The following is a 12,859-nucleotide window of genomic DNA, read 5'->3' as shown; positions in this document are numbered from 1 at the left end:
TTTTAAAAAACAAATCTTCATTCTTTTTTTCTCTCCTTCTTTTCACCCTTTCCCCAACTTTGTGGTGCCCCAAGCACGTGCTTAGTCTGCTTAATGGTTAATCTGCCCCTGGGTGAAGCCCGCCTCACCTCGATTAAGCTGCCTTAAGCTGCCGTAGGGACAAGGATTTAAGTCCCCACATGAGCAGTTCCGAAGGGCCTGCAAAACGGAGCTCTTTTGCTAGGCTTTTTTTTGCCAGGCTACTATATCACCACTGTCAAGACATCTGAATGGATGCATTGAGGGGCCCTAGGAAGAACTTGGTATTACATCGGAAAGGCTGTTGCCACTGGATATGTAGGTGAGAATACCAGCTTGAGTCATGGGGATACCACCTTGGATTTAGGAAAAGAGCACTTTAGTCTTAGTTTAGTTGTTTTGATGTTGTTTTTATATGTTTTTATTTATGGCTAGACTAATGATCTGGCCTCTGTTAGCCGCCCTGAGCCCACTGGGGAGGGCGGGATATAAGTATAAAAATAAATAAATAATTAAATAAATAAATAAATAAAATCAGCAGGGCTTACTTCCAAGCGCCTATGGTCCGGAAAAGCCTCAGGAATGGGGAGAGAGGCAGGGCCGGCTCACTCACTAGGCGATCACCTAGAGCAGGACGGCCCTTAGGGGCACCAAACTGCACCCGGCCCCCGTACTCTGGGAGTTTCTTGATTATTTGTGTTTTTCATTCTTCCTAAAGCTGCAGTGGCTCAAGTGGTTAAGACACTGAACTGCAGGCTGTGGAAGGTCAGTAGTTCAGCAGTTTGAGACCCGGGTGCCACAAGACGGAGTGAGCTCCCGTCTCTAGTTCCAGCTCCTGCCCACCTAGCAGTTCGAAAGCAAGAAATTGCAAGTAGATAAACAGGTACCGCTTCGGTGGGAAGGTAACAGCGTTCCGTGTGCCTTGGTGTTTAGTCATGCTGGCCACATGACCACGGAAACGTCTTCGGACAGCGCTGGCTCTTCGGCTTTGAAACGGAGATGAGCACCGCAACCCTAGAGTCGGATTCGACTGGCTTTCGAGCAAGGGAAACCTTTACCTAAAGTGCATTTATTTTTGAAAATTAGTGGGTGCACGGGGCCCCCCAGAAGGGATCCTCGCCTAGGGTGCAAACTAAGCTGGAGCCGGTTCTGGAGAGAGGTTCTCTCTCCGTACTTTCCTCCTTTATTTCTTAGCATTGCAGTTCTGGATCTCAGCCCCGTCCCTTCTCTACCCGACGCGTCTGTCTCGATTGCCCCCCTCCGGACGATGCCCCGCTCCTCCCTTCAGCTCAGGAACCGTGTCGGGAAAGCCACGCCTCCCGGTTGGGAGCTGGAGGGAGGGCGGGCGGCGAGCAGCGCAGCCCGCAGGCACTCGCTTCCTCTGGGAGCCCGGCCCCCGCAGCGGCGTGGTTGGCTGCCTGGGCGTGGCCTGGGCTGGAAAGGCCGAGGCCTCGGTCACCGCGGCGGCTGTCGCTGCCGCCTCGGGGGAGGCAGAGAGGCGAGAGCGCGGCGGAGCCGGAGGAGGGTCATCATGGGGAGCCTGAAGGAAGAGCTGCTGAAGCCCATCTGGCACGCCTTCACCGCCCTCGACGTGGACCGGAGCGGCAAAGTCTCCAAGTCCCAGCTCAAGGCAAGTGGGGCGGGGGACCCATGCAGGGAAGGACCGCCCCCCCCCCCTCCCCGGCTGCTGCTTCTGCCTCCCCTGGCCGCGCTTCCTAGTCCGAGAGCACTTCTCCTTTCTGGAGGGGCGCTCGCGGAGACTCCTTCCAGGCGGCGCACCCGGCGCAGACGACGAGCGAAGAGGAGGGAGAGAGGGTTATAGGAGGCTGGCGGCCGGCACGGGCTTCCTCCTGCAACAGGGGGTCTGATCCGGACTAGGAACCCGAAGGGACCCTGGTGTCTCCGCGAGTTGCAGGGGACGGGGGGACATTCTAGCGCAGAGAAATCCAGTGTAGGAAATTTTTCATCGCATGGTGGTGGGGGGGAGAGGAAGTCGTGATTGCTTGAATGTTTCTATGTTGGATTTATTGTGTCGTTTCAAAATGTTTCCTCTGCATATCTGCATTTGTGTATTTCTAATAAAATAAAAAAATAGTATTAATTTAAAAAAAAAAATCAGTGTTCCCTCTTGTGAGCAAAAATTCTACTTTGTGAGCTGCTGGCGTTAAAGCGGTGAGCCAGCGATTTGGCGGCTGCATCCATTAGTTTGCTCTGGAGCCACCCTCCCTGAGCCTAAGATGAAAATGTGTGAGCCTGAGGCTTAGACACTGTGAGCTAGCTCACACTAACTCAGCTTAGAGGGAACACTGGTCGTGATTCTCTTCTTCGCTCCGGGGGAGGTGGAGCCGGTTCTCGCCCTGGGATTACAAAAAGCTCCCTCTGGTGACGTTCTGGGCCGCTCTTACAGGTGCGGGATCCTGGGCTGCTTCCTGCTTCCCGGTGGCCTAGCCCTGGAGAGTCAGTTTCTTGTTATTTCAAGGAGGCTTCTGGGGGAATGGGCAGAAGCCGCTCACAGTGACAGAGAAAGGGGGATTTCTCTGCTGACCTTGCAGTCCTGAATAGAACCGCACAGCCTTATGAAACTGTTGACTTCAGTAGACTTCGGATTCTCTTGTCTGTTATTATTTTCCTTAGTTGGTGCAGCTAAAGTTACCACATCTCAGTCTCTGTTTGAATGGACCCTTAGAGAATGTAAAAGAATTAATAAAATAATGTACATTTCTTTTGATACTTCTTTTTTTGGGGGGGGAGGGTGAGGCACCCAGCTGGTTTGTTGAATGCAAATCGGTGTTAGTTCTGTGTAACTGCGCAGTGATGTGATTGTGTTGCCTTGTGCCTACCTCTCATAGTGTCAAAACTCTGCTCTCCTGTCTCTCCACACCTTGATAAACTGTAATTGCCCATTGTGAGGGTCACTCTCTTTCTACAGTATGTTCTCTGGGCTATCCCAGGTCATGTTCCCTCTAAGCTGAGTTAGTGTGAGCGAGCTCACAGTTTTTTTAGCCTCCAGCTCGGACATTTTTGCCTGAGCTCAGGAAGGATGGGCCTCCAGAGCAAACTGATTTACGCAGTAGTCAGATCGCTGGCTCACAACTTTAATGCCAGTAGCTCCCAAAGTAGAATTTTTGCTCACAAGACCCCACAGCTTAGAGGGAGCATTGGTCATGATTGGGGCTGACAGGCCATTCCTCAGAGTATGTGCAGAGTAATTAATACATACTTTTTGCTGCAACAATTCTTCCATTTTTATATTTTATATCTAAGGAACCAGACTGTTGCGCCATAAACAAATTCATCAGTCTTGCCACCTCTCACTTATTTGTCATGGCTAGCACTTTCAGCTACTCTAGTGGTCTACAACATTCAGGCACTCAAATAAAAGAACTGACTCTATTCCAGCTCTGTGTAAATCCTGCCAAAAGGAGACAGCGAGCTTCTATACTGCTCTTGTATTGGAGCGTAAACGGGAGAAGTAGTCAAGAGGCTGCATTCTTTTTCTTGCACATACCCTGAGGAGTGGTCTTAACATAACTCACACACAGTTTGTGGCACTTTGATTTGCAAATCTTGGCACACTCCACCAGACTCTTTTGGCCTTAAATTGTGTGGTCCGCCAACTTAAAAACAGAACAAAACCACTTTTGAGTAGGATTGTACACCTGCGGGATTGCTTCGGACAGTAGATCGTTGTATTGCTCTCTTGGTCAACTGTAGTCTGTGCTGTTGCTGGCGGAACTGTGAGCTCCATTAATAGTTCAAAGCAGTATTTCTGAATTATCCCTTCTTATGAGAGCAAGGGTCCTGGTTCTGCTGTGGAGAGGTGAAAGGGAACATGAATGCTTACAAACTTTTCTCTGTGTAAACCTCGTGTTTTTCCCAGCCTACCAGGTGTTCCTGAGATAGACTTGTTTATGATTTGTGGTGGTAACATTTAATCCTGATTCAAAAACTCAGCCCTGGATTCCAGATACCGAGGCTGTTGCAGTGGAATCTAATACTCTCCCTGTGCCTTCTGTTTCTCAGAAATGTCCAAAATAGGTTTCTGCCATCTTTCTTTTTCCTCCTGTCCCTTCAGCAGTGCAGTGCACAATTTGCCTTTCGCAAGAAGCATGCACCCCCTTTTGCAGAGAGAGAGAGACACACACACATGTGGGCATTATTGTGCAGCATGTGCAATAGCTTCCTCTTTTCTCTGCATGCTTCATGTTCAAAGCCACTTTGAGTAGCATGGGTGAGCAGGAGGCACTTTGTGCAGCTGCAGTGTCAGTCTGCTCCCTGCTTTTCATATTGATAGCCCTTAAAGAAAAAAAATATCCTGCAGTTTATTTACTCCTAGCTATTTACAGAGGGTTAAGGGATTTCTTGGTCAAGGTTACACTGTTCCAGCTGTGGGGTTTAGTTTTTCTCTTTAATAATACCTTTAAAATAGACATTGTGTTAGCTATTGTTTTTCTATTGGAGTACAAAAACTGCAGTACAGCAAAATTACAGTGCATCTTTTTTCTGGATGTGATTATAGTTTGCTTATTATAGGCTTCATGGCTACCCTGTGTAGAAATGTTTATTTCTTTTTCTTTTTAAACATTTCTTTTGCATGTAATGGTTTCAGCATCTCTTAGGCCGTGGTCAGACCTGCCGTTTGGTGTGGTGGAGAAGCGAGCCTGTTTCCCCCGGTGAAAATTGACATGGCGTTGCGCTGTGCCTTTATAGCTGTGGGTTCAACCTGTTTGGGCGAGTGAGGGGTGTTTTTTTTTGCATTTTGTTTCCCATGTACATAAACAAGGAATCGCAGCTCCGCACTGAGGGTTCCCCATGGAGTATGCGGTTACGCGCATACTGCTAAGCGAGGGGGGAAGAAACAGCACCAAGTCGGGATGGAATGAGCAGATCATCCCAACGACATGAGAGCGTGCTTGAGCACCCTGACAAGGGAAAGTCCATCCATGGCCCATTGGCAAGCATTAGGACTGGACTTTCCCCAGTGTTTTTTAACTCCGCTTCCGTGGCGGGGCGCTGATGACTGCAGGACCTTTCCCAGATGTCAGGCATTTGCAGCTGAGTCGGATTTAAAGGCATGTTTGTCTGCGGCCTTAGACTTCTTCACATATGGGGCATAATAATTATTGGTAGGATTAGGCATGTTGAGAGACCACATTCTCTAATGAGGCACAAGCTTTTATGTGGGGGGGGGAATCCCACATTTGGAGTAAAATAGTGACACATCTGATAATATAGTGTAGAGCGTGCCCCCTTCTTGGTGACTGTCAGTAGGAGGTAACACGAAGAGCTTTCTGATGCACCGTAATAATCTTTAACTTCTTTCCAACCTCTCTTTGTTGACTGTTGGTAGTTTCAAAAACAGTCTTGCTGCTCCCCTTACATTCCAGAGTCCCACCTTAGGAAATGGTATAAGCAAAGGTTATAAACATTTTAACATAATGAAAAAGCTGGGGGGGGGGGGGGTGGAACCCGGAGAAACACTAGACTTCAATTTTGTGCAGATGTTAAGGTCAGCATCTGAGCTGCAGAGAGAAATCATGTCGTTCATACAAAGAAGAAAGATTATTAGAGCCAATGAGGTAAGGCTTTCCAGACAAAGAGGAGGAAGTTGGACAGCGATAAAATGTTGGGAAGTTGATGACTCTGACATGCGAACAGAGTTATTTTAAGACGATGCATCTTTCAGCGCATCAGGTTCATAGGAGATTTGTCACTGTGACAATAGTTCACGTGTCACTTGGAATGAATGAAATATTTAGAAATGAAACTTGAAGCTTTGTGGGATTCCTTTAGTGAAGAAGATTACAGAAATGTATTTTCTAAAACATATCATCCATATGTATGAATTCCTCCTAGGGGTTTGGCTGGTCATTTGACCTGCTAAGGGAAAGTGTTGGTTTCGAAGCTGGATAATTCAGGTTACCAATTTTTAAGGCTTTTCAAGCTGGAGTCCTTCATGCATCTTCAAAAATAAGTTACTGTGATGTCAGTAGGGCCAGTATGTATGAGAACTGTGGGGATGAAATAAAGATTTTCTGTGCTTAATGTACTATTTGCTACTCGCAGTAGGAATATTGCGGTTATATCTTGTCCATGTGCCCCTTTTGCCATAGAGTGGAGTCTCAGAGAGTCCTTTGTGGAGAGATGAAGAGTGAAATATTGAGCTGGCCTCCCAGGGTAGAGCAGTCTGTGTATGTGGGGGGGGGGGAGGCTGGAGGTGCAACTGGTAATTGACTAGGAAGACAGAATCCCCTAGTTTCAGTAGGTTTTGTAGAGAAGAAGAGAAGAGATTGGATTTATACCCCGCCCTTCACTACCCAAAGGTGTCTCAGAGCGGCTTACAAACTCCTTTCCCTCCCCCTCCCCACAACAGACACCCTGTGAGGTAGGTGGGGCTGAGAGAGCTCTGACAGAAACGGCTCTTTTTCAAGAACAGCTCTTATCAGAACTACGGCTTGCCCAAGGTCATCCAGCCAGGTGCAAGTGGAGGAGTGGGGAATCAAACCCGATTCTCCCAGATTAGAGTCCGTACACTTAACCACTACACCAAACTGTACCGGTTTGCAGCTAGATACTCTTGAATTGTGTCTAGCATGTAGGCAGAAGACTGGATCTGACACAAAGCTGGATTTGTGAAATGTGCCTGCAAAAGCTTTTTATGCTGCAAGGAAGTTGCTTAGCAATCATGTGAATGCTAGAATGATAGTAACTGGTAAAAAAGTTTCTTCATGTTTGATAGTAGTTCCGTACTACAAGGAGCCTGGATTAACTGCCTGGATTAACTGCTTATTAAAAATCAAACTAATGCTAATTGAAGTAAATTTTACAAAAATCTAAAGAGATTGGTTCCTGGGTCATAAAACCTTGGCTGTTTTAGTGAGATGATTGGCAAAAGATTGAAATCTGCTGCTTTAGATGCAGCTTTCATTTAATCTTGTTCGATCTATTTTTTGGGAGAAAAGAGGACATGGTGTAGCCAAATCTTGTCAGATCTTGGAAGCTAAGCAGGGTCGGTGCTTGGAAGGGAGACCTCCAAGGAAGACTCTGCAAAGGATGGCAATAGCAAACCATCTCTGCTTCTCACTTGCCTTGAAAGCTCTTTGCTTTCACCACTTGGAGTTCAGGCACACACACACACACACACACAGCCCGCTTCTTGCTCAAAGCATTTAAAGGGTTCCACTGTATCTGAGGAGGTGTGCTTGCTCATGAAAGCTTATACCATGAATTAAAATTTGTTGTTCTTAAAGGTGCCACTGGACTCAAACTTTGTTCTATAGTAAATCTGTTAGTCCTTAAGAAGATATTTTATTGTGTATTATACTTGTTCTGTCTTTAAAATTGGTATACTTAGCTGTCTGTAAGCATGTCATGTCCTTCTTTGCTTTATTTGGCATTTAGCAAACTAACAAAAGGGAACATAAATGTCTTAAATTTTTAGTCGCTTCTCTTCAATGGCCAGGTGCTTATTTTCCTGATGGAGGCAAATTCTCTTAAATGTGGTCCCATTTTGGCTCCCTGACTTTGCTAGTCAACATCTGTAGCAAAGTGGTTAATCACAATCTAGTAAAGAATGTGTATAGCTGGCGTCCTAAACTTGAACATATTTGCGTGTTTAATTGTATATTTAACTCAGTACATTGGGGAGGTTTGGGGCTCAGATCTCTCAAACTGCTTCTTCAGTAATAGGAAATTTATAATCTTTGTTGCTCAGTGATAATGTTTAAAATCCAAAAGAAGGCGATTCAGGCTGCCATCCTGAAAGTAATTTTCACTGAAATCAGTGACACTTCTAGATAAAGCATGACTGCAGTTGTGCAGTTAGGCTGTCCTTGAATGTTAGGTATTCCCCGTCTGTTGAATTATAATGAAAGTCAACTCTTGAAAACAATACCTTCTATACAGGTGTTTGTACAGATATATTTAGGTGTATTATGTTAAACCAAAAAAAGTTAATTAATTAATTTATTTAGTATGTTCTTACCTTGCTTTTTTACCAAGTCGGGACTCAAACTGGCTTATACAGAATATCCCTTAAACAAATTTACAAATACAGTAGGGGAAAAAAAGACATCCATCTGACTAGTCAAGGCCATGGGAGGTAGTCCATTTGCAAAGAGCCCTTATGCTTGTGCCCGAGGGCTCATTCCTCTGGCCATCTCCAGGTTATAAATACCTGCAGCAGAAGAGAGATAAAACCCTGAGCCTAGTTGTTTAAGGCTGGCAGCCACCTTCTAGGCTGCCTAGAAGAACCCACTTCCAGCTGGCAGTTCCCTGCAGCCATGCTTGTGTTCCTGCTGCTGGTGACGTTTGTGGCAGGAGAAAAGGGAGGGTGGCATTTGACCCGGAAGTGATGTAACTTTTGGGTTATGCTCTAGGAATGTCCCCAAGTCTCTATGGTTTTTACTGTAGTGTTTGGGGGGGAATTTCTAGAGCATTGTCTACAAGTGATATCAGATCTGGGTCAGACACTGACTTCCCCAGGCCCTGGGAGCTGTGGGCAGTCTGGCAACACTAGCCATCTTCCCACAGTTCCCTCTCCTGTTGAAAGAGCCCCCCGGCCACTCCCAGGCTATAAGTACCTGCAGCAAGAGAAAGAAAATACACTCAGCCTAGTTGGTTCAAGTTGGCAGCCATCTTCCCACATTTCTTCCTTCTGCTCAACAGTACACCTAACATTGTTGAATAGCAGTTTAGATCATTGTGTTCTATTCTCCACTTGTTTGTAAATTTCCTAACTTCCTAGGAAGTTTTCTCTACAACAAGAGTTTTCAGAGTTTTAGAATTGTAATAGTAGTTCAGGGTTAGCAAAGTCTACCTTAATTTGCAAATTGGTCAGTCTGCAAGCATGTACTAAAGGTAAAGGTTCCCTTGCTCGAAAGCCAGTCGAATCCAACTCTAGGGTTGCGGTGCTCATCTCCGTTTCAAAGCCGAAGAGCCAGCGCTGTCCGAAGACGTTTCCGTGGTCATGTGGCCGGCATGACTAAACACCAAGGCACACGGAACACTGTTACCTTCCCACCGAAGCGGTACCTATTTATCTACTTGCAATTTCTTGCTTTCGAACTGCTAGGTTGGCAGGAGCTAGAACTAGAGACGGGAGCTCACTCCGTCATGCGGCACGCTCGGGTCTCGAACTGCTGAACTACCGACCTTCCACAGCCTGCAGGTTAGCATCTTAACCACTTGAGCCATCGCAGCCCCTAAGCATGTACTACTTGGATCTTAATTCTTGGTAACCTTGATATGAATAGTATAATTTCAATAAGTGGGCATGTGACCCAAACTGTGTCCACTGATACCTGTCAGCCTTTCCATAAAGCCCTCATAGATCAAAGGACATATGTTAATTCTTGAAATCCATTGTGCGTTTCTTACACTCCGAGGTTTATGAAAGAACAGTTAATGTTCTTGTGCAAGTAAATGTTTTATCATGATTATTTATTAACTAAATGAAAAGGTTGCCATTGAATGCACAAATACTGGATGTATTTCTAGAACTTTAATCCTAGCAAGCACATTCACTTAACATCAAAACCCACATTGTTAGATTGTGACTCCAGTAATGTTTGGTAATCCAGGGATAAATCTGTGGGGTTATAGAGTTTATACCTAGTTTTCATCTTCAGAAGTTTCTTCAGGTCAACTTCCTGTGACCAGAAAATCTCCAAATAGTTTTAGTGAGAGAAAGGAAATGGATCTGGTATATTACCGGATCCATTCTCATAGACAGAACTGGCTCCTTTGAGGGTGTACCACCTTGAGAGTCATAAGGTCTTTGTTCAATGATTAGTAGCAAAGTAGTTTTTCTGCTTATAAAGCATAGCCTTGGGTTTATCCTTGTGCTGATTTTATTTTAACATGTACATGCAGCTGTGGGTTGTTTTATTGGTGGATCGCTAGTCTAATGACTGGATATGGTTCCAGTTTGTTTTGATATTGTTATGAGCTGCCTCAGGCAGGTTGTTCTGGAGCGGCAGTGAAGAAATTCACTGATAGTGCAGAGTTACTCCAGCCTAGACTCATTGATTTCAATGGGCTTAAAAGGTAAAGATTCCCTTGCTCGAAAGCCAGTCGAATCCGACTCTAGGGTTGTGGTGCTCATCTCCGTTTCAAAGCTGAAGAGCCAGCACTGTCCGAAGAAGTTTCCGTGGTCATGTGGCTGGCATGACTAAACACCAAGGCGCACGGAACACTGTTACCTTCCCACCGAAGTGGTACCTATTTATCTACTTGCAATTTCTTGCTTTCGAACTGCTAGGTTGGCAGGAGCTGGAACTAGAGACGGGAGCTCACTCCATCATGCGGCACCCGGGTCTCGAACTGCTGAACTACTGACCTTCCACAGCCTGCAGTTCAGCGTCTTAACCACTTGAGCCACCGCAGTAATTCTGCATAGCATGGCACTGTAACTGAACTGGTTATTCTAGCACCTTTATTGCTCCTTTGCTCTTGCAAATTGTAATTTTTTTTTTAACCATGCAAGCGTGGTGCTGATCAGAGATAATTTCTCTGGCATGACATGACATTACTCTGGGGGGGGGGGATCACTACTTTAAACAAAATATTTTTTTGTCATGGGGAGCACAAGTCCCTCAACTGAGTCTTCAGCTGAAGTGATACTGTTGAGGCAAAGGTTTACTGCTTTGATTACGATGTTTGTGAGAACCAGGACAATGAGAGAGAGAGTGGAATATAGAATTATTCCAAAAGGGCATTTCTTGATCTCTGAAAACTGTTTGGGCTTCTTCAAGTTTATAGGGGCAAATGCATTCACAACCAACATGAGTGAAAGTATTACTGGTTTGTCATCTGAAGTGAAGGTTAGATCTCAGAATCACTTTATTGTATGTGGCCATAGGCCTTCACATTATCAAACACTCTCAGAGAGTTTGTGTATAACATAGGGTAAAAGAGGGGGGGGGGGATTCAACCTCTATAAAATGTATAAAACCTGTTTAAAACTACCTCAGCCTATACTATTTAATTCCCATAAGACCTTTTAAGAACACTCAGTTGCAATGGTACTATTTGATTTCTTTGCTCTAATTTTTCTCATGGCCAAGGCAAAGAGAGCCAATCTTGAAGAGATGAAGGGTTCCACATCTGTGAGCATAAGGGCCATCTTATCATAATCAGACAGGGGGTATAAGGCTGTCAATATCTTTGCTAGAAATTTGGCCCTAGGTTCTACGTATAAAGGACAGGCCAGAATATAATGGGGAATGTAATGTATTGAAACGTTTACATGAATCACCTCATAGGACTCCCATGTTAAGCTTCGAGCCAAACCAGGGCTCCACTGAACGAACTTCCTATTGGTCGCTCTGCAACAGCGACCAATCAGAACTGTGCCTTGTCCCTGCGAGGGAAAGACTTCCATTGGCTCTTAAACTAGCAATCTCATTGGTTGTTATTTGTAAATAGGCGTGGCTACATTAGCCCGGTTATGTTTAAAAGGAGCATAGCTCCCACTGTTTGCTGTTCTGGTTTCTTACTGAGTTGAGTGCTTGTTCGTTACTTCCAATAAAGCTGAATCACTTGCTGAATCACTCTAAGAGTCCTTTGTTAGCGCGATCTAACAATTGGCGACGAGGATGGGATGTTAGAGCAGGTAGGCAGCCCTGCGGACATCCACACTTCGGACTCGGAAGAAAGCGAGCAGAGCACAGCAGCCGATCCGGCGGAGGCGCCACCAGCTCCGGTGCCCAAGTCTCCCCCGATGGCTGGAAGCCAGAAGTTCGAGTGCTTCGAACCCTCCTCAGAAGACTGGGACTCCTACCTGTCCAGGTTCGAGTTCCATCTGGAGACCCACGACATCACCGATGAGGCGAAGAAACGAGCATGCCTCCTGAGTTCCTGCGGGAAGGGGACCTTCGACATAGCCAGGTCGTTGGTGGCCCCAACTGATATAAAGACTGTCACCTACGCTGACATCACGGAGAAGCTTAAGGCTCACTATTCTCCACAACCGTCGGAGATCGCCTGCCGGCACGCTTTTTACAAGCGGAACCAGGCCGGAGGCGAGACCATCGCAGATTTCGTGGCGGCCCTTCGCAAAGCCGCACGGCCATGTAATTTCCACAACGTGGAGGAAGCCCTCAGAGACCGTCTCGTCTGCGGTCTCAAAGATGAAAGGCTGCAACAGAGGCTGTTCGCCCGCACCACCCTGACCTGGGCAGTGGCCTACGAAGAGGCCGTGGCCGCGGAAGCAGCGGAGAAGTCCACGAAGGAGGTCCGCCAGCGGGTGGCAGAGCCCAGTATACACGCTCAACGAGACAGCGAGGGCGAAGACGCGGATGATGACGTCAACGCGGTTCGAGGCAAGCGGACCCCAGCGAAGACTACCAACGTCAAGCCTTGCTCCGGTTGTGGCGGGAAGCACCAGCGCGGCTCCTGTTGGGCTCGTGATGTCGACTGCAGAGCGTGTGGGCGGCGTGGTCATCTGGCCAGAGTCTGCAGATCAGCGAAGAAGGATCCCTCAACTAACAACCGGTCAGCGCAGAGGGGCACTCCAGTCAGCACCCAAGGCAAGACCCGTTCCTCAGCATCGGAAGCAAGCTGCCAGTTGACGGCGACCTTGTCGAGCGCATCGGCCGTAAATCGCACCAGCAGCCAGGGCAAGATCACCGTGACTCCACTCCTCGACGGCCGACCCTGTACAATGGAGGTGGACTCAGGATCGTCCGTGACGGTGATTTCTGCCGCGTCCTGGCGCCAGTTGTTCCCGAACCGAAGCCGGCGGCGGCTCCAGCCTGCGGGAACCAGAGTGTCCGACTTCCAGGGCAACCGAATTCCCTTGGCCGGACGGGACTCTGTTACTGTTGAGTATAAGGGGAAA

General features: G+C 46.9%; 1 protein-coding gene across 1 annotated transcript in view; it reads left to right on the top strand.

The window, feature by feature from the left end:
- Positions 1-1,414: 1,414 nt before the first annotated feature.
- SWAP70 (SWAP switching B-cell complex 70kDa subunit) overlaps positions 1,415-12,859 on the top strand; it is a 53,650-nt gene continuing 42,205 nt past the window's right edge. Inside the window, exon 1 of the mRNA XM_015410365.1 lies at positions 1,415-1,648. Within this exon, the coding sequence (XP_015265851.1) occupies positions 1,550-1,648 (99 nt within the window). The 5' untranslated portion in view covers positions 1,415-1,549. The remainder of the gene's footprint in view (positions 1,649-12,859) is intronic.

This window comes from Gekko japonicus, unplaced genomic scaffold (assembly GCF_001447785.1).
Source record: "Gekko japonicus isolate JY-2015 unplaced genomic scaffold, Gekko_japonicus_V1.1 scaffold1697, whole genome shotgun sequence".
Classification (NCBI taxonomy): Eukaryota; Metazoa; Chordata; class Lepidosauria; order Squamata; family Gekkonidae; genus Gekko; species Gekko japonicus.
Note: the sequence above shows the minus strand (reverse complement) of the source record. Positions and strands in the feature narration are given on the sequence as shown.